The sequence below is a fragment of the Pleuronectes platessa genome, chromosome 4, assembly GCF_947347685.1.
Source record: "Pleuronectes platessa chromosome 4, fPlePla1.1, whole genome shotgun sequence".
Lineage (NCBI taxonomy): Eukaryota > Metazoa > Chordata > Actinopteri > Pleuronectiformes > Pleuronectidae > Pleuronectes > Pleuronectes platessa.
Window position 1 is genome coordinate 10935291 of NC_070629.1, and position 26868 is coordinate 10962158.

The 26868-nt window shown below is 41.1% G+C and overlaps 1 protein-coding gene across 1 annotated transcript; it reads left to right on the forward strand.

Annotated features, from left to right (window-relative positions):
• Positions 1-105: 105 nt before the first annotated feature.
• Positions 106-25197, forward strand: slc15a4 (solute carrier family 15 member 4). The gene is made up of 9 exons (XM_053420077.1): positions 106-264; positions 490-1112; positions 3916-4208; positions 5122-5263; positions 5465-5542; positions 7832-8012; positions 10990-11148; positions 15270-15428; positions 23321-25197. Exons 2-9 carry the CDS (start codon positions 537-539, stop codon positions 23470-23472), a joined length of 1740 nt encoding a protein of 579 aa, XP_053276052.1. The 5' UTR covers positions 106-264; positions 490-536; the 3' UTR covers positions 23473-25197.
• Positions 25198-26868: the final 1671 nt, after the last annotated feature.

Sequence of the window (26868 nt, forward strand, 5' to 3'; positions counted from 1 at the left end):
GTCTGCGCGAACGGAGCAGATCTGTAAACCACACGGATGAGGTGGTTGCCGCCTCCCCGACAGGGCACATCCGGGTTGGGTCATTTATAGATCGTCTCCAGGGAAACGCAAGCGTGACTGCTCGCTGACCGCTCTGTGTGTCACGCGGTGGTACTGTGACTGGTTTTTGTTGACTTCCAGTTCTCCTTTGATAAAGTGTTGATTTCAGACGCGCCGGAGTCGACGTTTGAGCGGCCACCACTGTCTGAGTTCATGGAGATAACGGTGAGTCTCAGTCATTAAAGGTAACCTCAGAAGCAAACTTTTATTCCCCAAGCTAACGTTGTGCTAAAGCTAGGTGAACAGAGTTGACTGTTTTCACTGAGTGTTTGTGTGACATGTGATGAGGAAGAAGGGGTGTCTCCTTACACAGCTCAGATGTTGAGAGTTGTTTTCTCTGGGCACACGGTGATGGCCACGTTTAGCTAACCCTCCTTGTTTTCTTCTCAGGTTTGAACTCTCAATCAAACAGGAGCCTTGGATTCAGGTGGACGAGCATGGCCAACAGCAGGGATGCCGGCGAGAGCACCCCTCTCCTGGACCCATCTGGGAACAGACCTCCACTACCGTCAGTGTTCCAGGGAAGGAGACTGGCATGTGCAGCCATCCTGCTGGCGGAGTCACTGGAGAGGATTGCATTCTACGGCATCACATCCAATCTGGTTCTCTTCCTCAACAGCAGCCCTTTCTATTGGGAGGGCACGCAGGCCAGCCAGGCACCGTTGGTGTTCATGGGAGTTACTTACCTGATTTCACCCTTTGGAGGCTGGCTGGCGGACGCCTACCTTGGGAAATTCTGGACCATTGCTGCGAGTCTGATCCTGTATTTTAGTGGCTTGCTGTTTTTCCCCTTCATTTCTAATGAAGACACCAGGGTCCACATGTGTGGAGAAGAGCTGTCGTTCCCTGTGCAGCCTATTGAGTGTCTGAGCACAAACAGCACCCCTCCAGCCAATGTAACCTGCCCCATCCGGGCCTCATACTGTGGCCCTGTAATATACAGTGGACTGTTTTTAATTGCACTGGGTGTGGGGTCAGTGAAGGCCAACATCACTCCATTTGGGGCCGATCAGGTAGAGTATAAACAATATTACATTCAATCTTGTAGTCTTGTAGTTTATCATAAGCTACAAGGTTTTGGAGAAATGTTTTTCTTCTGAGATAGGCCTGTGTAAGATTGGGTATGCAGTGTGACATTATGTCAAACATGTGATGGGATCTCTGTTGCATCCTGACAGTTCACTGAGACACGCATGCTCTCGATCATCATGGCCAGACACTGTGGACCATAATGTCAAGTCAATGACAACCCCTCTGTATATCTGTCACTCACACAAAATCCCAAGAACACAAGTTTGAACGAAGCTTTGGGATTAATAAGGGAGTGAAACACATCACTGTTTGGCAGTTTGGTGCCAAAATAATATCAGATTATGCAGAGAGATTCATAATTAAAAGGTGAAGTAATAGGAAAGTTCATCAATGGGAACATTGTTTCTCCCAAGTATCGAATCAGGAACGGGTAAAAGCTTTTCCAAGGGGACTGGCAGGGTGAATACGCTTAGTGCCTGAGCCCACAGTTCTCATTATAAGATTTTCTGTCACTGCTTCTTTTTTTTTTTAATATTTTTTTTATTTACATTTTCCATTTAAAGAAAAAACAGACATAACAAAAACAACAACAATAATAACACCCCGGCTCAGACATGTAAAATGAAATTGAAAAAGAAAAACAGCTGTGACTTTTGTAAGCACACATACACAGAGATGAGTGCATAGACAAATATACAGTAAGGCTACCAGTTACTTGTCATCTGTCCTGGTTTCGTCCAGGTAGGCAAGGAAGTGGCCCCAAATGGCCAAAAATTTTCCAATTGAATTAGTCCTTGTGAACCTGAGTCTTTCCATTTGTATGGTTGATGCCATGTCAGCCAACCACCTCCGAAAGCAAGGGGGAGACATCGACTTCCACTCCAGTAAGATTAGCCGTTTTGCAACAATCATCCCCAGCATCAGAGACTGCTGCATTGCTGCAGGTAGGCACGCTGTAGTCTGTGAGCAGCCAAAGACTGCAAGTTCAGCCTCCGGTCGGAAGAGTCTCTTATAGGCCTTGGAGAACCAGTCAAATATCTTGTTCCAGAATTCAGTCAACAAGGGACAGAGCCAGAAGGCGTGAGACAGTGTGCCCTCCGACCCCTTACACCTGTCGCACAGCGGTGAGACAGAGGGAGCGATCCTGTGCAGTTTGACTTTGCAGTAATGAAGACGGTGAACAACTTTGAACTGAATCAGCTGATGTCTGCTGCTAACTGAGCAAGATTGTATCATAGCTAAACACTTCTCCCATGTTTCTGCAGACAGCTCAATGCCTAGCTCTCCCTCCCAAGCCTGCCTCACCCTGTCCGTGGCAGCCCTGTTGCAATCATCAAACAAACGCACAAATCTGGAAATGAGATGTCTGGAGTCAGGGGGGCCCCTTAAGATATCGAAAAGTACACACTCCTTTGTCACTGCTTCTTTTGATCGTGTTCAAACACGCAACATGTACAACCGCCAGCAAAATCCATATATTGGAGTTAAACGGAGAAAAAACTTATGAAATCTCAAAGCAGCATACAACATGCATGAATTGTATTGTATCGGGCACTAGCAATATCTTAATTTCTCCACTAAGTATTGATGCAGGCAGCTGTTACTGGGCCGATGTTCCAGTTGGGTCATGAACTTAAAGCAGGGTTCAGAATGGAGGAAACTTATTACATCTTTATCCCATTTTTTCCTCTTGTGAGTCACTGCAGATGTATCATGTGTCAGCCTATAATCAGTGTGATATTTACCGATCATATTCTGTATTCGATGGAGGGTCAACACTGACACCATATGGTAAATTACAGGTTTGTCTTGTTGTCCTGACGTGACTTAGAAGACTGGGGGAACCGTTTACTCTCAGGGATCTTGTGTCAGAAGTAAATATAAACGCAACAAAAGCAAAACTGCAGATGTTGGTGATAACGCAGGACAAGCAAGTGATTTTGTAACTGACACGAGTTGGAAGAGAGGAAAGCTTGTGAATGCTGTGACGTTATCTCCCCCAATGGTTAATAGTAGCTTCACTGCTGCATTTTTTTGTGCTCATATACATAAGACATATCCACTTCATCACACACTGATAACATCGTTTCCTCCACAGGGATGGCTGAACGTGGAATGGCTCAGTGGCATTATGAGAATAATATTATTTGCTTGCATAGACATTTACTTGAATTATTGCAGTTTTTTCGGTAAGCTAACAGTGTAGGTGTGTATTACAGCACATTTCAGAGGAATCCTCAAAACGATAGAGAGCAGGAGGAAAGAAGAAACGAAAAGTTGATGTTGATATTTTATCACTCTCATAAGTAATAAAAAGCAAATCCCCCATTCCCTGTCATGTGCTACTTTAACAGTAACCTATGGGTATAGTCATTCAATGCAATAACTTTCACATCCATGTCGGTTTCAGCTTGTGATCATGCTTCCTCTTTATCAGTGCAGCTTTTCTTTTCCATTCTGTTCTCATCGTTTATCAAACTGTTTTTTATATTATTTAATGTGTAGCTTCACCGGTGTAACTGTGACTTAAAATCAGTTGATTTGGACATTTTGGAGTAAGCTTCCTCATGTGTCAACTTTCCCATCAAAGGGCTGATGACCAGACTTTTGGAAAGACGAAGGCCGCAAGTTAAAGATCAACCTGAAATGACTAATATGACTCAGTCTTGGCAGTGTTCAGAGTTTATGGTCTTTTCCCTCAGGTGGCTAAATAGATTTCTCTTAAAATGATATGCATGACAGAATAACAGCATGACTGTTTGTTTTCTCTGTGTGTAATCTCAGGTCAAAGACAGAGGACCAGAGGCCACGCGCAGATTTTTCAACTGGTTCTACTGGTGCATTAATTTAGGAGCAATCCTGTCTCTGGGAGGCGTGGCCTACATTCAGCAGAATATAAGCTTTGAGCTCGGCTACATCATTCCAGCAGTGTGCCTCGGGGTCTCTTTCCTCGTCTTCCTCTTGGGCCGAACTGTCTTCATCACCAAGCCTGCTGATGGCAGCGCCTTCACAGACATGGCCAAGATCCTGAGCTTCGCCTGCTGGTCCCCAAAACCCAAAGAACCTAGCCTGCTCCGGTGAGAGCAGCATGTCACTTCTTTGTATCAGTCAAAATATGACATTTTATACACTGATAGCCAGGGAAAGTTAGGAGTGACATTTCTTACATTGGTGGAAGCAGTTAACCAATCAGAACAGGGTGGGCCTACTGGCTAATCAGAGCAGACTGGGCTATATATCAGGTGGGGGGTGGGGCTAAAGAGACAGGAGCCAATACCAAGTGTTTCAGACAGAGGCTGAAAAGAGAGGAGCTGCAACAATGGACAGTGTCGTCAGGCAAAAAAAGGTTTAAACACACACTGAATGACAACAGCACATTCACATTAACTTAGCTGTAGCATAGCATTCATCAGTCTCATTGAGGCATCTCTTTCCAACGGTGCAGCCTTTCATGGTAGACTTTATGGAAGGGTGACTGATCCAGTGGAGTAACACACCCAGGTGGTGTTGCTAAAACTTTATGTTAAAGCCCCTTTGATCCCCCTGGCCTGTATAATTCCTTTATCCTCACTGGTCCAGGCGTCTGTTTTCATTCCCCGCAGTGAAAAGTTATTCTGAAGTGCTGTTACTTGACTTTGAACCAAAGTAGCACAATCTGTTCAAAAAACTTGAAATTTAATATTTTAAATTTGCCAATCCCATAGCCTTTCAAGAATTCCTTATTAAGGCATTTTCTCCTGAGAAGGGAATTATAGGCTTTAGAATAAAAACTATCTCAAGTCTCTAGAAGTGCTGTGATTTGAGAGTGAGATGTTCATAAAGATGCCTGGTTAGTGTCCCATTGCAAAGCATTTAGAATAAGTCTCAACTGTATGCCATGGATTGTTTATTTATTTTATGTGTTTGTTTTAAGGTATGATTCAATTTGTAGTTTTGAATAGCATATAAGGCCTATTTCCATTTAATTAATTTTTTTGTATTCCCATAAAGCAACAAACCAACACTATTGGACAGTGCCAAAGTGACCTATGGCGGGAAATTTCCAGAAGAGAAAGTAGATGAAGTGAAAGCTCTGGTGAAAATCCTTCCCGTTTTCTTGGCGCTTATCCCATATTGGACTGTTTACTTCCAGGTAAGATCAACTCATCAACCCAACCCATCAAGGCACCATTCTTCAAATATGATAAAAAATATCAAGGAATGTAATGCAGTGGCTTTCTGTACACTCTTTTGAAAAGATTAGGGCAGATTATTGATGTTTTGCTCGAGACCTCCTGGTGAACATAACATGGAAATGACTTCCTGCTGAGACTCTAATCTTATTGTGCTGCAGATGCAGACAACATACGTCCTGCAGAGCCTCCATCTGAGGATTCCCGAAAGCTCCAACAGCACCGGGGACTCCCACCAGGTAACTTAAAGTCGAGACACTCTCACTCCAATCCCCTGTTTCTTTTTAACTCCAAGGGCAACGGAGAGCGCATACCTGTTAAAAGAAGAGAAAAAACTTTCCTGATCCACTTCCTTAACCGCATCCACTTCAAAGGTTAAAATGATCCCCCTTGGCCCACAATGCACCGTTCTACCTAGTTTCAATAATATAGGGTCTGTAGTTTTTGTACTATCATGCCCACAACAGATTAACAGCAATGCAAACATAACGTCCTTGGTGGATCATAACATCGGTGTGGATTGACATTGTGATTAGTTACTCCCACTACTCCATACTTCTGTTACATTAACCCGTGGCCCCCTGACCTGCCCACTCATAAGCAGGTCCGACCTAGTCAGTAGTCACAGACACAATGGAAGGCAACAGCTGGAGGCTGCAGCAAAGGTTGGTAATGCCCTGAGGATTAAATCTGAACTGACTTCACAGACTAATACTTGGCAGATTAGCAACCTGCCAGTGATTGTATCTCAGCGCCTCCACCTGATTCTCCCTGGCTGCTGCTGGCTTACCTGTGTCTCCCTCTGACAGACTGTATGTTGAGGTCTGACAGAAACGCCCTCACTGACTGCTTATGATACACAACCCCCTCAAAAGTCAATGGGTTAAATGAAATTACACTGTAATAGGAAGTGTTGAAGAAAAAGAACAGGTGCTCTTTTGCCTTTTACACAGGCACACTGGGGGGGACTGTTAAGCGCACTGACTTCATGGAAATATGAAGTGAAACAAGCTGGTAAACCACACAATCAAACCTAGTGTTATATAACTGCCACACATATAATCTTTTATTTCACAATAATAACCAGTAAGTCTTGTGACACAGTTAGATTGTTCTGATAAGTTTTCATGAGTCGTTCTTCACATTGCGTCTAACTGTGTTTAAAAACTATATTAGCTGGTTTTTCACCGCATACTTTTTATCGGGTATCAAAAACGGAACTAAGCCTCTCTGCTACCAGTCCTGACACTTCTCAACATCAAAAGGGAAGTGAGATTAGATGCCTCTGTGATCCGCTCCCTCATCTCGCCTGACACATTTCATTGGCTAAACTGAACAAATAGTGTCTCTTCAAGGAAACAAGACTGCACTAGTAATAATAATAAGTGGGAATGAACAGATCGATGGAAAGGTGTTATAATAATTCATTGTCGGATTAAGTCCTGACATAAATCTACTGGCCTTGATTTGGGTTGCTCAAATATTTATATTTTCTATTAAAACAATCATATTTTTTATTAAAGCAACATTTAATGTATCTATAAATGCATCCTGTGATACATTGAGCATTTTTTTCCAATCTTTTTGTCTACATTGTATCTGTATACACACAAAATAAAATCAACTCGCTGTGGTATGCATTTTCAGATTTCTGTGTAAATGGTTTTGTATTTATATAGCGCTTTTCTAGTCTTGATGACCACTCATAGCGCTTTACAGTACAGTTTTACATTCACCCATTTTTTTACCTTGCTTACCACAAGACGAAGCTTGTCAGGGACGACTCCTTCCTTCATGCCAGGCTTTCCTTTGACAAGAAAGAAAAAAATCTCACTTAGCATTTTCTATAATTTTGAATATGATAATATGCAAGCACGGGAGGAAAACACACTCTAAGGAGCTGTGTATAGATTGCCAGCGGATACTCCAAGAAATGAAAATTCAATTTGAGAATAAATGATGATATCAGAAGTGTTAAACCGGAGACACATGAGGAGCTGAGATGGCACTTGGAATTTGAATTGCAAAAATCCTCTCCAGCAGTTTTCACTCTTTCAGTCAATGAGACAGAGCCTGAAGCTGCAGATAGGATGTATTCTCACAATGGATTTTTTTTTTTTAACCTGATTAATATGTCATCCACTGTGCACAGTGTTATTTTTCCTTTTTTATAGATTACACTTCATGGTGATAGATTTAGATTTCAAATGATATTTTTTATATTTCAGTCATGATTATAGTTATTATAATAACAGTAATAATAATAACTCTAACACATATTCACTAATTATACTATTATTTTGACTGTGTTGTCTTTACTCTGAATTGAGCAAATATCTTTTAATTTCCTTGTGCTTGGTTTTGACCACATGGGGGTGCCAAAGCAATATCGAGGCCAAAGTACACAGCCTCACACTCGCATGCACACTCTGAACTGTGTTGGAATTCATAAGCATTCTCTGTAGTTTTCATGCTTTGTTGCCTTTTTTACACAGTTTTACCTCATCTTTCTCCTCTGGTTCCCCCAGATGACGTTCCGCTTCCCGACCGCCTGGCTCACCATGTTTGACGCAGTGCTCATCCTTATGCTGATTCCCCTTAAGGACAAAGTGGTGGACCCCATCTTGAAACGTCGCGGCCTGCTGCCCTCCTCTCTGAAGAGGATTGCAGTGGGGATGTTCTTTGTGATGTGGTCGGCTGTGGCAGCGGGTGAGTGCACTGGCGGACGCGTCCCCTCTGCGCTGCCACCTAAGTAGGCCAGAAGAACTCGGCAAACAACAAAGTTAGCTGTGGTTAATGCCACATGTAATCAATGCTCGAAAAGGCAACGAGCTATGAAGCTGCAGTGTCTCATCTACATAATCTTAATTTCAATCAAAAGAAACACCTCACCAGCAACAGCACAACACAACACAAATATGCAATGCTCTATGTGGAATATTATTGATCAGGCATTTTTGATCTGCCCCTGGTTTGATTCAGAGATACTCTGTGAATCTTTTTCTCTATCTTTATTGTGTTGTTTCTCTATGGGAATTAGCAGAGGGTTTTTGTTCCATATGTATTTATTACCAATGATCACAACACAATTTTTCACCTGGCAAAGAGGGACCAGGTTTCCAGAGTTTTACCTTTCTTCCACGTCCTGTAGAGCACAGGGGGAGCTGTGGTCTCTCACTTATTTGATCCTGAATGACTGCACCCACGTGCAGCAGTGCTGCTCAGTCCTATTTACTTCCATCCTGTGGATTATTTTGAAAATAAAGTCTCATCCAGGCCTGTCAGCGGGTGCTGCTGCATTGATACATCCTGGCTATAATGTTCTGAGAGAGACACAAGCCCAGAGGCACGAAGAAAGCTAATCAGTAACACTCCTTAGAATCAATGCACATTATATTTCCCATAACTACTGCCCTTTCTTCTTTCTCAGCTGCACATTGCCTCTGCCACATCCAATATGAACATGTTCTGTCATAAGTGACCTTTTAGATATTGGCTGTTGGGCCTCAACCAGGTCGATAATTGAATGTAAAACATGAACTAAATCAAGTTTTAAGCAATTATGCAGGATATTTTTTTTTATTAGTTTATTAAATATTATTTTGTACAAATTGAAACAATAATAAATTAGGAGGATCTAACGGATGCACAGACATTCAATCTATAGATTTGAGCAAATAGAAATATTTAAGCATTTGTGAGGTGAGATATTTTAGTTTACTGAACTATACTCAAACATTCATGTTTCTTACATCATACAGATGTAGTGAAGCAGAGATGAGAAGGTTCGTTGAGGCAGAGCAGTCAGATGGTGTAGTCCGAGTTATTAAAGCCTGACTTAGCCCATCAGAAACCTCTTTTTCAATCAGTGGGATTGTGGTAATGGGTCTATTAACCAAATCTGATGTGTCTATTTCTCGGTTTAGGGTAATATTTTCTTTTCAGAGCACATTAGCAGTGCGAGAAGGAAAGGTGCTCTAACATCGTTAGATTTTCAGAAGCCATTCAGGTATTTACTTTTCCATTTGGCTGCTTGAAAGAAAGTGCAATCCTTGCATTTGAATTCAGGCCAAATATATTCTTAATATTGCAGGAAGCAATTTTGAGTGCTGGGAGTGGGGAGAAAGGGCTTGTGATGGTGCCGTGGTGTGGCCATTGGTCACAGATTAGTAGGAGAATACACAACTAGTGAGTAACAGTTCTGACCTGGATTTTAGGAGTCGAATCAGACTACTGGATCCAATCTGTACAGTAATATGCTCTGTGAGTTATTGAGATGCAGCATTACTGAAATTGTATCTGCATCTTATTGTGACAATTATTCATCCAGGAATAATTTCCTGAGCCGGTGTGCTGTTTATCCTCAGTATTGCCTTGCTCTACATTATTTAGTCACACACATTGACTCCTGGGAGCTGCCTTGGACTGTTATATATCTTCAGCAGTTTTCTCTCAGCCAGATTTCCATATGGGCTCATCTGCATCTGTCTACTAGTTGATGGTTGTGAACGAACCAACTGTGGCATCCTCCTCCCACAGAATATCCAGTCCATCACATTGCATCGTCAGCCTGCCACTCTGTGTCCAAAACCTCGACCATACCCTGCTTTTCAGAATTAGAATCACATTCATCTGCATGTGTAACAGTTGTGCCATGATAACACTGGTACAGCGATATTTCACAGAATTTCATTGCACGAGCTGTGTGACATGCGTGGCACGAGGACAGCCGGACCTCCCATCCAGTGCAAAGGGACGTCTGAAGATATGCTGTCAAGCAGTATGGACTGATTCTGATCCCCATTCCTTTTGTGTCCGAAACGTCGGACGCACGCTGGGCCCAGCTCTCTTCCAACACTGCTTCTGAAGACATATGTTTTTTTTTTAAGTATGTTTAATCTCATTCTCTTATCTTCATGGTCCAACCTCCTTCAATGGCTTTAAGGTCTCTTTATTTATTTTTTTATAAAAGCTGGAGCAGACTTCCCAGGGATCACACGGGCTTGTCTGATGTGTGATGTTTGGTATGGGAAATGAAAGCAGGGATATGTGTTTATAGTGAGAGGCTTGCTCTCGGCAGCCCAGTGGCCTGAGATGGACGGCCGCTATTATTGGCGAGTCGGATTACAAGGCTACAACTCCCCTCAAATACAGCATTAAGTGTGCTTATGATGGGAGACTGTTTCTGGGAGTTATCTGAAAATAGCCGCTGGTAACATGATAATGGCTATCGAATAAAGCTTTTCGGAGGCGGTAGGGGCTGATGACAACTGCTTCGCTCTTATTATTGAACTGTCTGCACTCTTCCATTGCTAACTGCTGTAATATGGAGGCGTGCAGATGTGATCTTAATGAAGTGCTGGGGTAGCCTTAAAACGAGTTAAATCCTTAATGGAGTGTCTCTGAATCCTGCAGCTCTGGGCGTGTTTGGCTGTTTGTTGGTGTCATGGACTTCTCAGTGATAAATACTCTAACAACTGTTTCTTCATCCTGACTGAAATATACAAGCTTTTAAATTAACCAAATGCCCTGGTTACACTTTGTCTTTAGTGTTTTCAGTCTGTTGCAGCCTTATAACTTACATAAACGTGTACATATACAGTTTTTTTTAGGGCCATTTTTTTTTAAATTCCTCTATGCTCAGCTAACTTTTAATGTGCATTGCTTTCTGTGTGCGTCCCTTCAGGTATTCTGGAGACCAAACGCTTGGAGATCGTCAAATCCAAGGGTACCATCGAACAGGTGCTTGGCGACGTTATCTACTACGCGGCAGATTTACCCATATGGTGGCAAGTGCCTCAATATGTGCTGATAGGAATCAGCGAGATCTTTGCCAGCATCGCAGGTACAGTTGTTTGTCATCTCTTGTAAAAATGTGCAGCTTGTAGAAGCTACCTCCTACTTCTACAGTCAGGAAGACATGATGATTCAAACTAACAGTAAAATACACTACCCTTGATCCGTGATCCGGTCTGATTTAACTTCTCTCTGAGTGGCAGAAAAACACATAGTGCCCATTCTTCCAAAGCAGAATGCAGTGAAGACAAATCCACCCTTTTTGACCAGTTTGTTTGATTCATTGCCGGCAGCGTCTTAACGTGTTTGTGGGTTGTATTTCAAAGTAAATAGCCCAAGATGTTGATCGATAATTGATTTTCTCACAACACTGCAAGACATTGTTCAGTAATGGGACATTTTATAAATAAGGTGTGGATAAAGTAACCTTACAGTTGAAATGATGATGAAGCTGTGCACTTGCTTTGCCCTTGGCAGCCGTAGACTAGCATCACATTAGCCCTCTTCCTCTGCTCATTGTCCAAAAAGACAGAGTGGATAATAAGATGGATAAATACACAGATATCTACTTAATGCTGCACCATGTGTCCCTGTGGGCGTAGTTGAAATTGCAACGCATCTGACATATAGCATAAACTTTTAACCCCCGTGTTCTGTCAGCTGGTGTAGTGTTGGACATTTACCGTGAACGTAAAAATGTCCAAGCATACGTAATATTGTATCACAGCGTATGCCCCCTCCAGCACACACAGTCCCACTGAAGTGACCATCAAAGATACAATATAAATTGCATTGACGTGATTACATATCAAATTAGCATTCTTACTCAGTTGTCAAGCTGTTCACAGGGACATATTACACTCGAATGCAGAGGAAATGAAGGTATGTTTCATTATCATTGAAGTAGTTAAGATGCTGACAGTTACATTTGCATGTAGAGCAAAGCGGCAGGGAACGAGTCTTAAACATCCTCATAAAAATGGTACACATGAGCACGAGGCATTCTATTGTGGAGTAATTAAAATAGGAACAAGGGCACTTGGCTTCTTGCAAAGCAAACGGGGAAGTCCAATTAAAACTGGCATAATCTCAGAAGGCACTATGGTAGCTTTATGGCAAAAAGACACACATTGGGCTTAAATCATTATACATGGTACACAGTCTAGTTCCCCACTCTATTGCTCTTGGTGGGATGGATAAAATCAGTCACTAGGTAAAATAGCTGGTAACGATTTTTTTTTTTTTTTACTTTCGACAAATCAAAGCACTCTGCTCATTGAGGCAAAACTCTTCTAATCCTATGTCTTTCTGTAAGAAGGCTTTTTGATTAAAACATTGCCCACAATACAGCAACATGTATTGCTTCCATGGCACAAAGGCAAGGGGGGCAACCAAAGATCTGTCTCAAAACCTCAACATAATAAAACCAAACTATGTGCATTACAAAACACTACTAGTATTGATTGTGACTTGCATGATCCATTATTAAAGTTCTAAGCTTTGTAATAACCTCCCTATTCATTTTTCTTCACTTTAAAAGAAGGTGTCTTACTGGCTGAAATCCTTTGTGGAAAGTTAACATTTATTTTCTGATGGTAGATCAAGGAATTTCTTCGGAAAATGTATAATTCAAAGATTTTTTCAGAAATACAGCACATGGACTAGCTTGTCACAGTAAGAAGTTTTGTGACTATGTCCTTAGCTCAGATTTTACTTTAATTTCATCAAATATCAATCCAAGATGTCACCATCATCAAAATGAGGCCACCCATAATCCTGCAGTGGAAATTTGGTGGAATTTGATTTCCCCAGAGAAATATATTCCCCTTCCTTACCAGATAATATTTTTTAAAACAACAAAATGAATCGACGCACTTCAGAACGGTTTGTGCTGGAGCCGACAGCCGCAAACCGCTCCATAAAAGATGGCGCTTGTTTCTCGTGAGCATTGGCCTAAAGAGGAATTGCCATTTCATTAAAAGCCATGAGAAGTAAGGGCATTTTCCCCTGTAATACAATAATGTCACATAGTGAGAAATTGTTCTAAAGGTATATAATAATGTTGTATGAAGTAGTGGCTGTTAAGTCTGAGACAAGCATGGAAACGACAGAAACAATATCATCCTGTATAAAATGAGGGCAGCTTATGTCTGTGAGACATCAACTTCAATGTGGCAGCTGTGCATTATTTTTATCCTACAATATACTCTGCAATGCACAACAGAAATCGACTCTCTAATCGTGGTTATCTGTCTGTCTAAATGGTTTTTTTACTTCTACAGTCATGATCACGCCCTCAGGCCTCAATTATCTTAGTGATTTGAGCTTGTTAAGGCCTCTGGCCATGATTGAGTCATTCTCCTATTACTACAGAAAGTGTTGTTGGCTCTTCCATATAGTCCTCACCTAATTTCCACAATAAGAGTGAAGATTGAACCATTACGACTTCTTTTGTCACCACAGTGGAAGTATTATCTGGCTGATCCAGTTACTGCTGGGTCTTATGCAAGAGTGAACATTTGTCATCTTTTATTATAAAATCCGCAGATCCTAAGATTTGTTTATTCATAATTTGATAATATTTATTAAAGCCCTTGAGCAGAATTTCCGACTCTGGAAAAAACTATCAGGGTCCCAATGAAAGTCAAATCCAGACATAACAAAGGGATCCTTAAAATAAACTTAGCCTCCTCTCTCCCTGCATACCATCCCACTGGGTTTACTTCAAAGGAAATTGGCTGACAGAATTGTGACATACAGTATGTCTGGTTAAGAGGAATATTTCCCCTTAGTCTTCTGTTGGAATAAATTGTTTTAAAACCTCAGGTGCCATCAACCTTCCTCGCTGCAGTCCCCAGTCTTATAGGACGTTAGGTAATTCTCTGCACACAAACCACCCAGGTTAGTCTCCACTTGGGCAATAAGACTATGCTAAAAGTTTTTCAACCTCAATCCCCAGAGTTTTTTAAATTATGAATTGCACTTTTTTTAAATGTTAAAGGTTACTGTTGTTTTCTAAGAAAAAAAAAATCACTCCTTAACAATGCCCATAGGAGGAACAAAATTAGATCTACATTTTAAATTCCTCCCTTTTCTGTCTGTTTCCTCGAATACTTCTGGGTTCTGGTGGAGAAAGGTCAAGCTGTTTGTTTTGCATGTGGTGAAAGATGTGGAAATCACTGATTGTATCCTAAATTACTATTCTCACAGGCAGACAGGAGCTGGATTTAATATAATGCTACAATTTAGCTCTGCACTGTTTCCTTTGCTGTTTGACAGAGCTGTATCTGCAAACCCTCATCAACCTTTGCTTTCCCCTGTGATGTGCGTAGCTATTGACCAGTGTTTGTTGCTATCCAAAGGTTAGCTCAGGATACAAACAAATGTAGTGTTGTGAGCCTCTGTAAAGGTCATTCTAGTTTTCCACTGAGTTGACATTATTTTTTGCTTTGCTTTTATCTCATTCCTTTTCTTATGTAGATTTTCCGTTTTTGCACGGCTAGCGCATGTATCAGTCAGGAAATTATTTCATCACATTAATGTGTTAAATGTCTCTCTACCATCAAGGTTTTGAAACATTTTTAACTATAGCTCCCTAATCTCTCCTGACAGTACTGGCTATAGGGCTTCATTTGTAAAAATCACATGTTTGAGGTGCCATGAAATTATCAATGTCAGCTGGCAGGCTGACAGATCTTGGGGCAAAAGAGACAAATCTGATGTTTTTTCTTTTTCAGTCCACAGCTTCTTTTCTCTAAGGTCCCTTGCCCTTTTTCTTGGTTTTGTAGTTCTTTCATGTCACACATACTGACTGATGATGAGTGTGATGCTCTCCTGTTTTTACAGTGTGCCTCATATGCAACCATGCAGTCTTTCAGTCTCTTATACACCACCCTACCAAAAGAAAACCAGCCTCTGTCACAAGAACCGATCATGTTTCATGCATGCATACCTCATTTGTTCCACTATTACAGACAGGAACTTGGCAGTATGAGTTCTGGTTAGTATATAGATAAATGGCACGTCACACTATCACTGGCTGCAGCATGGGAGACGCTTTCATTTGCTGCAGGTCACAGAATTTTAAGTGTTCTTCCCTTATATACTGTAATTCCTACATGTTCCTCGACAGTTCAATAAATACTAAAAAATGTCCTCCTTGTCTCACAGGTCTGGAGTTCGCCTACTCTGCAGCACCCAAGTCCATGCAGAGTGCCATCATGGGGCTCTTTTTCTTCTTCTCTGGGATCGGCTCTTTTGTGGGCTACGGCCTGTTGGCTCTTGTCTCCCTTAAAGAGATTGGCTGGATGTCATCCCACAGAGACTTCGGTAAGACACATAATAACTTATCACATGTTTCTGCCGGGAGAAAATGTAACTAACGTAATGAAGATTTAAAGCAGTGGAGGGGTGATGCATATCCTGCATGTGTTGTATATCGGCCATTATATATACCCCATTTATATTGTATCTGTCTCACCACAGTTCATAATGACAGCAAAACACAACTGACCCACAGCAGCACTGGGAGGAATCCCGCCTGTGTCAATGTCCTGTTAAAGCATCCATAACGTTTTCACCATCTCCTGCGAAATTCAACCTATTTAAGCAGCCAAAAATATTACCCCTAATCATCTTTCTCCAGATCTTCTAGATACAGTGTGTGAAAAGGCAAAACAGTGCTATGTTTAAATGTCCATTTTGTGTTTACAGCTAAATTCTGCTGACATTGCAGGTTTAAAGCTTTACATGTTGCTTTTATTCTATCAATAACCAATCCATACCACATAGACAATAATGTTGACATTATCCTGAAGAATGATGTTTAAATGTATATTAATAGAGCTGTGCCGTCGTGGATTAGGCTTGACACAATGTGTGTTGTGACGTTGATCTGAAACAAGCAATGTGAGACCGTGTATTTCTATCCGGTGGCTGTATGAGATGCATGTAGACTAAAGGGAGTTCTTCATGCTGATGATGATTACGTTTCCTAGTTTTGAACTTAAAGCATGATGATTTCATCGGATGATCTTTGGCACAAAGGTGATTTGATAGGTCATTGCTCACTCAGTTTTCTGAGGGCTGTCCATAATCCACCTGAGCTCAGCATTAAGAGACATAAAGCCTGCTTTAATAGATATAGATACCCACTGCACATGGAGTGGACTATTGACTTTGCACATTGACTGCATGTATGGACTTGTGATCGAATTGTTGGTATTGATAAAAATGCAGAAATGTATTTTCCAGGAACATACCTTTGGACTACTCTTAGCTGGTGCTGAATTAGTGTGTTTCCTATAATAAATTGAAATGTCAGACGAACAACAAGAAGGTTTGTGTAAATCTGTCCACGTGGTAGAATGAAGTGGTGGCAGCAGTTGGATGGGCTTCCCAGCAAGAAGAGGCTCCCAACACAGATGCACTTTTGGCTGAGCATGCGGTAAATAAGCCAATACTGTAAATTGTTTCCCCACAAACCACTAATAGTTAATGTGTCCCGACAGGTAGCGGAGGGTGGGGGGTGCTTTTGATGATGTTAGCACTGGAAGATGCTTGGCATGCTTCATGAATCCATCACCTGCTCAGCCTTGCTTCACTTGAGGGACAGTTAAACTAGAGCCGGATTGCCTGTAGGTCTGCTTCTTTGCTTGGGAAAACCAGTCATTTAAAAGGTGAGTTGAGGAAATGGAACAAAACATCCTCCTGGCCACTGATAAAAGACACATGGCACAAAGCTGCAGCATTAAGTGAAGTCAGGAATCATGCAGTTGGTTTCTGCGGCTGTTTTTCACTGTTTGTTGGATGTTCGCTTCTTCTACGTCTCATGGCTGTCTAGGTGGAAGGGATTCAACTTATTTCCAAGGCTGCGGGCAGAATGGTGTGCAGTAAACAGCATCTTGGGTGAGCTGTGCTGAGTTGCAGTGCAGGCCTGAAGACAGATGAGTAGCATTAATCACAGGCTGGGGGTCTGATTGCATAGCCCTGCTCCTCTTAAGTAAAGCTTTCCCTGGAGCACTACATGGAGATGCCACTGCCGCTCTGGCATCACGCTGGTGGATGCTCAGCTCGCTGCTGTCGTGCTCTAGCTTCATGTTCCCTCGCTGTGAATGAAATATATTTTAATCAGCATAGGTAAAGTGTCAAATTCAGAGTCCATCGTTTGTTACTGTATGACCAGCTGCTTTGGAAACTGGTGACACTCGAGGCTCAAATTCTGAAAGAAGGAGCATTGAGTTGTTGTGATGGCCATTGTTCGCTGGATTTTGGCATTTTATGGAAACAATTTTGAACTGATGAATAAGAAATTGTGGTTGTGTCAAGTGTCCAATTGTGTGCACATTCGCTTTTTATTTTCCATTCGTATAAATTTTGTACTCGGCCTGTAATCCCTTTCTCTGTAGTACTAAATTTCAAGTGTTTTTAGTGGGTTTTCATCACAGTCGATAAAGGCAACCTGGACATTTATAAAAAAACACTTAAAACGTAACATAAAATCATCTTCATTAGTTACTTGTGACATAATCATACATACTTGAGTTTGTAACGTTTCACAAAACATAGATATTACATAACTAAAAAAACAGGCCACTTTCTTAGAGGCCTCTCAATTGAGTGCCCACATGTGAATGACTTCACCAGAAAACATGTCGGGGTTGAATGACCATTAACGTGACTGAAAGCTAATGGCTGCAGTCTGCAGAGCTGTGGGGAAAATGTCAGACTATATTTCAGCCACATCTGTTTTCGAACTTAAAATACTGAGTTTATGTGCTGAAATTATTGATCTTTAAAATCCCACAGCACATTCCCTTCCCCCCCAGTTGCATCTGGACGAGCAGTCTTTCTTCACGCTCTTTTTTAATCTTTATAGGGCTGCATGACCTCAAAGCATCTCTTCCTCTTTTGTCAAATATCAACCTGCACTTTCTTCACCAGAATTATCCGTTACACACACACACACACACACACACACACAGAGGCTTTTATTTCCAGAAAATGTCTCTTTGTTGTATTTAATATTTTCCACCTTTGTGGGGCGGGATGGGGGGTTATTCACTCAAGTGAATGTTTTTTTTTGGGGGGGGGAGCCACTTTGGTCACATGACAGGAAATGGCCTTTTGTTTGAGGTGTTGAAGTCCTGACTGGTCTCGTATCAAATGTCTAGGACGTGTTCAGACGTTCAGACGTTCAGAGTGAGATGACATTCACACATCCGGCTCAACAGTGTTTCTTTTTTTTTATCTGATTTTAAAAGAAGCCTTTCATGTCACATCTGTCAAATTTAGGATGAACTCTTTGTCTCTCTGAACGGTATGAAGTAATTTATTTATTTATTTAGTAGACAGAGGCATCTGAGGGCACATGAACATCACATGTTATGGTTAGCTACAAAACTCAAAACAGCGTCAGTCATAAAGTTTTGACGCGGTTACGGAGAGCTGCAGAAAATACCTATATTTCCAGCTGAAACAAAGGTGTTGATTGATTCCTTCTGGTTTTAATCAGACTCAGAGGAGGGCACTGAAAGCACCGAAGCATTAAGATGCTGGGTCATTCCACTGAAGGTCTGTTAAATTGATATTGACTTGTTTCATCTGGACTCACATGGGCCGCTCAAACCCACTCGCAGGTAAAATGTGCCCCGAGTTAATATGATTCAGATATTAGATGGCTGACCATCTACCTGTGGGGTAATCCAGTGTATTCACAGTCATGCTCATAATTACTAACTCAGAGCTGTGTAACAGGACCTTTGGGCACAAGTGTGGAAACCTCTGTCACAACTTGTGTTCTTGAAATTGCACTATATTGCACTATAGAGGGAACGCCCAGCTTTTAGAAAAGCTCTGGTTCCACAAGTAAATTTCCCATTCATTTTCTCGCTTTGACCTTTTAGAAAATCCTTAAAACATACTTATTTTAAATTGGAAGGAGCTACGCATTCCATAAACCATTGCGAATCATTCATTTCGGACAGCTTCCTGCATGCTTCCCCTTGATTTTGACTTTGTTTGTAGAGTGCTACAATATATGCCCTGTCCCTATTCCTCTCCCTTGGCCCTGGATATGAAGTGACCTTTACTGGGAGTGTCCCCCTCAAAACGTAGATACTAGGGGTAGGGCTAGAAAATCTTCCCCTCGGAATTGGAGACCCACTCGCTACGTCATCAGCAGCCAACTAATGACAAACAATATCAACTAAAGTTATTATAGAAACAACCCGTATGAACCAACATTATAATGGTGACACATCTGCTGACTGCCCGACAGATGGGATCTATCGATCAATACACAGTATTGCCGATTGTAGCCAGCATGATTATTGCAGTAAACATTTCCATGGGAACAGCAAGCTCCACCAATCAGAAATGTCTATTTCACCTGACGATGGTAGGTAGTGCCGTACTTGTCCTTCACATTCTGAATAAAACATGTTTTTCTTATAACGCAGTTGGTCTCATACGAATTGTGGCTTTTACAGGCGCACATAACATTGTTTCACAATCTTGTAGCTTGTTGTGAGTCTACCTCGGATGGTTACAGCTTGGCTGATAATCAAAATCTCTCTTCAGAAAATGAATGGGATTTTTACATCTGGAACCCCACTGTTGAGCTCTATTCCCTCTCTCGCTCAGAATTTGTCAAATATTTATGACTCTGACAAAAAAAAAAAACGAACACCAAGTCCTTGTTTAGTCTTTTGCTGCTGTAATTAGCTTTCCTTCCATATTTTCCGAAAGTGCTTAGCAGCCAAGTGGGCCCTGGGGAGGCTGAGTGGAGGAGGTAGAGCCTCACTTAATGTATAATGAAATTAGAACAAGACCCCTTACAAAAGTGAAACCTTGCACAATTTCCAGGTACTGTTTCAATAATTGGATGGTACTTTTAGTTTTGCCAGGGTCCCTTTTTTCATTTCTTGTGTGCTAGTTAAGACAGAAGTTTTGAAATATAGAACAAAGGTGGAGATCCAGTCATCTGTCAGAATCATTTTACCAGGGCAGTAACATTTTTCTTTCCTCTACAAAGGAGTAAAAAGTCCTAAAATCTGAATTTGTTACATGCGTCATCATGTTGACATCGAGCACCTGCCCAGGAGAGCACTCTTGAATCCTGCATTTATTTTCATACTGTATACATTTTCTCATCATATTGAACTCAAAGCTCAGGATATTGCTGCTGTTGCCCAACACACAAACACACACATATTCCCTCTTGCATAATTTTCCTGACATATTCCTTATAATTTGAAAGCAGTGTTAATTAAGACTGCAGCAGCTCTCGACTCTCGGTGTACTATCTGTTAAGGTGAATTATCGATTGAAAATAAAAGCACCCCCTCACCACAGACACACGCCTTTCCTACCATGCTCTTCCTGTCAAGCACACTGTTGAGCGCTTCATGAATTTTCATGAACACCGCTTTGGTTTTTGATCTGTCACAGTTTAAGCCTGAGACCAGATTAAGATGACAACAAAATAAATTAAAACTGCGACGGGGGTCAAAGTGTTTGTCAGGTTTTCCATTTGCCACTCATTTCATTAATGCTCTGGCAGAACATCAGAGTCAGCAGACGGCGCTCTGTTCCTAGATCAAAGGTTTCACGCTATAGAGACGGCCCAGTGCACAGAGCATCGACAAAGAATCTCTCTCGTGTGATGCAGCCTATCATCACCGCGTTTCTTTATTCCCCTCGATTTGTAATTATCCACAGACGCATGCACACAACAGAGACACTGAAGATTTATCTGCATGCACAGTACGCATGGTGACATTATAGAGTTTGATCTGCTCTACTGATCGCAAGTGATGTGCTCGTCAACGGGATCACTTGTTTCGAAGTAGTAAATCCGGCTCTTTGATTAGTAGCCAGGGACGTACTGTTAAATCATGTACAGGTAAATTAAGGTTTCTGGCCGAGGGAACATTGGGACTCAACGGAGGAGGATGAATCGAAATAGCTTTTGGTAATCTTCTGACTTTTTCTCCATCCGTCTGTCAAAATGTGTTAAAACTTTGTTTTGTTTACCTATAACAGTTTTAAGCTGTTGCATTGTAAATGCAAATGTACACTAGTACTCACAATAAAAGGCCGACCTCCACCAAGGCCCAATGGTTCCCTTATGAAACCACATAAAAATTCACTAGATCTGGATTTTCCCTTAAACGTGCCAGATTTTTTAATTAAGATCCATGAATTATTTTCAGAGAAAACAAAGACTGTTGACTAAAGCCCTATCTCCCATTTTAAGGAAGTAGAAAAAAACTTCTGGATCATTCCCATGATTCAGATCTACACCTTCTTCCTTGGGTCATGTCATCATGTCGAGTAGTTTTTGCATGATCCTGTTGGCAAACAAACGTAAACATGTCCTCGCTGGCTGAGCAAACAAGACACAGCTAGCCAGTACATACATTCTATATCTGCATCAAACAAGTCTTTTTTATAATGGATAGACTGGGACATCTGTAAATCAGTATGCACTGATCTATAAATTAATACAGCTGATTCCTACAGTTTCTGGCGTCCACAGCTGCTTTATACTGTTTGAAAAGTTCTCCTTCAAGTCATTAAATCCGATCTGAAGGCAGCAGGACACGTATATGTTGTTAAATCTGCAGCCTCCAATTAGAGTAGTGCTGTGACAGAGCGCAGCGACATTACTCGTGGTCACCGCTGTGTTTACCTCGATTATATCACATCACTGCCACGCCTTCACACACACGAGACGGGTCAATTCTGTCTCTTAAGGCCGACGTTCTGCTGCTCACAGCATCTTTTCCAAAATTTAAGAAAATCATCAGCCCATGTTGTATTCTTCACAGCCATCACAAATCATGCTGTTGTCCTGGCTCACATATTTTATTATTATAAGTAATTTATTTCTATTATGGCTGTGCTAATGAGTTTGATAAAAGGCAACGGTCACCCCCTGCAGATTTGCGGTGTTCACGTCATGTCGCTCTGAACCATCCGGACGACAATATGAGTTGGAGAAGCTGCTTTTCATTCATTGAGCTGTTGTTGTCATGCGTCACCGTGATTGGGCGCAGCAGCTTCATGGTTACACGACCTGCATCACATGAACACATTCCAAAGTGGTTTAATGAAGTAAAAATATGTTAGATGTGAAATAAATAAAAGAATCTTTAGACATCCTGTATAAGTCCATAAGCCCCATCTTGACCCACTGACGGGTGCAATTAGAACAATCTCCCGAATACATACTCTGCACACAACCTGCCACAGGAACAGGCAGAACACGGATTCTGAATTTCTCCCATTTCTAATTAAAATCATGCCTGCCTCTCGTTCTCTGGCTCTTCATTTCCACATGGAAAAAAAAAAACATTTTAAATATGCTGTATAAACATTTTTAAATGTGCTGTAGCAGGCGGAAAAACCCAAACACAATCCTCCTCTACTGAGTGTAGACCTACAGCTCACCCCAGGAAAGTAGTAAACAGCCTCATCTCACGCTGCTGGCTTCAAAGTCAATTGGTCTGGCTAACATGGTCAAGAGGACAGAAGCCGCTCTAATGCCAATCCAATTGTTTCCATACTTAAACAGTGGAGACAATTGTATTTCGGTGAGCTTTGCACTTCATGTAAAACCCCAGCAAGGCGAAAAACAGGATTATTTAGAGCTTTCCTCTTGGGCTTTGTGTCTGAACCACTTCCATCAACTGGGCAGCAAATGATAAGACAATTAGAATTTGTATTTCTTTTTTTAAATTACTGAAACGTGCTGTTCAGCGTGGGCTCAGCTCAGTCACATTTCAGTCCCAACAATTCACAGTGGGAGCATCACTTTAGTTTTTCCTCCTTTTTTGTATTTGTATTCAATCCCCATGAGGACACGAGCAGTCATTTAATAGCGATGAAAGACTCCCTGGGTCAAATCGCGTATGTTCGTCTGTTATTGATGAGACTCCAGTCCCACATCACCACTGTCGCCTTTCTGTGTCAGCGGCGAAGCACGGGGTCAACTGTCTTTCACAGCATTGAGATGAGAAGTAAGGAATGATCCTGCTGCCCCCATCTGAATATGTCGTGACTGACTGTTATCTTCTTCACATTTGCATATATTTGTCATTTTGCCTTGCACAGTTTGCAAAGCTATAAAAGTTTTAACTGTCACTTGAATGCCAGTTTTGCTGAGGCTCTGTATCCCGTTATATAAAACAATAACACTCGGGTTTTCTCTCTTCCAGGCAATATCAACGACTGCTCTCTGCACTACTACTTCTTCCTCCTGGCAGGCATCCAGGGCGTCACCTTGCTGGTCTTCCTTATTGTCTCTGTCAAGTATGACAAGCAGAGGGGCAAAGCGGGAAGCCAGAGGCAGAGACACACCTCCTCATGACCCCAACACCTGCCCCGGTGTCCTCCCTCACCATACCTGCCTTCTCCTGTCAAATGGGTACTTTACTAATCACAGCCTCCAGAAGCTTGGGTTACCTCACATGTGATTCTGTCATGACTGTTTATTATTTATGTTGGTTTTAGCTTTTATGCGGAAATTATCTTTCCTTTTTACAACACGAATGGTTTTACAACACAGGGAGAACGTACAGCTTAATGCTGAAGCCCTAAACTCCCTGAAGTCCCGTGTCCTTACTCCTGCTGCCTTTCTGTGATCATTTGCACTTGACTTTGAAAAGTGGTGCCATAAAAAAATGCGACATGTTGATATTTTCTAATCATGAAGAATGTTTTTATAGATATACAGACTTTTACTTTGTGTTTTCTAACAAAATCTTATTTTGGATTAACTCTTTAACTCGCCATTTTACCAAACCTGGTGTGATACGTGTGTGTATTTAATCGAACTGACCATGCAGTGGTTTCTGAACGTGCGGTAAAAATGTTAAACTGTGGTATGTCAGCATCCTTTAGACCTTTAAATACCTATGCTGCAACATAGTAGTGATCACATTGAATGGGGAAGTGTAATGTAGAGGGTAATTTGATGTTTCATTGTTGTTACAGATTTTTTAGAAATGAAAACCATTAATGTTGAGGCAGAAGGTTGTTTGTTTGACAGTTAGATTTGTTTCAATCTAATACTAAAATCTAATATTGAGAAAGAATTAAAATATGTGATTACAGTCTGTGTGATCCACATAGACCCCTCTTTAAACACTGCCATAAATCCTCAAACAGCCCCGGACATGAAGAAAGATATAACTCCTCGTGTTAAAAATACTCCATGACTCCCGTGAGGCTTCCCAGTAGTTTCTCATTTCTGGTCAAGCTGAAGAATCAGCATAACAACAGAACTAATTACAAACTAACCTTTAACATTGAGTGTAGAGATGAAGATATATGTGGCATTAATGCTTAAACTGAAGTTTTAGATGTTTAAAACATAACCCGAACCTTCTGTTTTATGCTTTTCATAAAAAAATGTAAATGAAAAAAACAAACACTTTCAGGAACCTTTTACAGTGTTATCAGCTTTTCCAGAAAAAAAAGAAGCTTCTGATTGGTCGATGTATTTATGAGACTGTGATTTGTAATGGCTCTATACTGTTAAGAATTGTGTGTGTGTGTGTGTGTGTGTGTGTGTGTGTGTGTGTGTGTGTGTGTGTGTGTGTGTGTGTGTGTGTGTGTGTGTGTGTGTGTGTGTGTGTGTGTGTGTGTGTGTGTGTGTGTGTGTGTGTGTGTGTGTGTGTGTGTCTTTTCCTCAGAACAAGTAGAGCACAAGGTACTGAATTTACTCTCAGGGCTTGAGGAATAGTGTCATTTGACATGACTATCCAGGAAATGTAATAGTGGCTCTGAAGCGGGTTCAGATGGTTGTTAAGCCTGTGATGTCAGTTACATTTGAATTACAGCACATTCAAAGAAGAAGCGATCTCTCTGACGGTATGGAATACCTTTTAGGGCCATTTTAATTTGTGTTTAATTGGTTGGAGAAATGGCTGTTCCTTGTTTTATTGCATATTTTATATACATACTTGCTTCATCATATTAAAAACATCTATTAAGTTTATTTTGGATTTTCATTCTGTTTCATGATGCTGTAAAACTGGATTATTGTTTTTGTGGTTATGTTTGCTGCTAATAAAGTATATTGAATTAAAAATTGGTTTTCAACCCTTGGCTAAATAAAAAATGACTTTCAAGGCTAGGTCAGACGCTACTTAGTGGTTTCACGACCACAATAGCTGTGTTGAACTTAATTAAAAAATATTTATTCACTTTTTTGTGAATATGTATTTTTTTTTGCATGCCAACACTACCTTGTTTTGACCTATTCAATCTGTAATTATATGTATGACAGTCATGTGGTTGGTCTCCTTTTGATTGACTATAGGCTGACACCTGTATTCACAATTATATAAATATCATACATTTTACACCTTAATAACTTGCGCAACATGATTAGGAACATATTATATATTTTCATTGCTCCCAAGAAATACTCAAGGTCGAGGGTTTCAATTATTCATATATAAAAAAACACACCCTGTGACATTCTTCTGCAAACACACATGTGTAAAGGCTCATTTTAAATTCCCACAGGGAGAAGCATCAGATTTCCTCTGAGTTTCATCAGACAAAGATGGAAATTAACTTCTCATCGCAGATATTTTTCTGTTTTTAATGTTAAGGCCTTCCAGCCATGAGGCTCGCAAAGGGCCATTTCCTGTTTAATTTGGGCAGAGAGATCACATAACCGTGACTGAGGAGACAGCTTGATGTTTGAAACCAACACAATGCCTCGGGGTCATAATTCTAGTGTGGCGGCTTGTTTCTCATGTTGAGAGGGATTTCTGATGCATCCAAGCGGTTACAGAGGCAGAATTGCAGGGCAATAACACTGAGATATATAGTTTTGTACTGGTCTTCCAATATTTCTAAGTTGATATATTGGCCAGGATCTAAGAAAACAGCGGTTCCTGGGAGAGGACACTTCCCGCATAAATTTATACCTGTTAGTGTTTTATCTTTTCTCCTTTTTCGAGCACGGCCTTATAGCCGAGGTAATTCATGACCTCTGAAGTGTAAAGAGGTTTCAATTTGGTAGAATATACTATGAAACAAAATCTCCCTTTTCTCATTGGCGTTAGGTGTTAGGAGTTGGTCTGTTGGTCCATCTCATTGGTTTAGACTAAAACATCTGCTGGATAGATTTCCACAAATTGTTTTACTATCATGATTAATGATTTCTATGAATCATCCAACTACATTTCCTCCAGCATCATTAGAGGTGAAGTTTGACTATCCTGTAACCCATCAATTTGATGCATTGGCAAATCTCGAATTTTTTCTAAATACACAGGGCCACAATTTACCCGGTGGCGCAATTAAATGTCCAACATATGTCAATCTATCTATGCAATTCCTGATTCAGTCATTACTGTTGGCTCCACAGCTTTGAGCAAAGCCACACATAATTGAAAGAAATAGAATTTAACAAATTGCCATATTCATTGTTTGTCTTGTTAGTAAGTAACTAACAAGACAGTTGCTAAAAAAAATTATATGAAAAAATTAGATTACTGGCAGGAAAGGTGCACTTCAGAGTCCAATCAGATCTCAGTGCCCCCTGGCCCCACCGCTGCATCCGCCCCTATTTGGATGGAATGGGGCTGTGGTCCAGTCAGTTGTTGGTCATCATGGTTTCCTAATGATTTTGGTGATCTTTTGTCTTCTCTACTGCCATCATAGGGTCTAAAAGGGATTGAAATGCATTTAGCTCAGATCACGATGTGCCTCAGTATCACCACACAGGCAGTGGAAGGTGCTGAGG

Excerpts from the sequence above, each read along its gene's own strand:
- slc15a4 (XM_053420077.1), top strand. The coding sequence starts at position 537 with ATGGCCAACAGCAGGGATGCCGGCGAGAGCACCCCTCTCCTGGACCCA. Across the intron at positions 1,113-3,915 it reads CTCCATTTGGGGCCGATCAG|GTCAAAGACAGAGGACCAGA; the intron begins GTAGAGTATAAA and ends GTGTAATCTCAG. Across the intron at positions 5,264-5,464 it reads ATTGGACTGTTTACTTCCAG|ATGCAGACAACATACGTCCT; the intron begins GTAAGATCAACT and ends ATTGTGCTGCAG.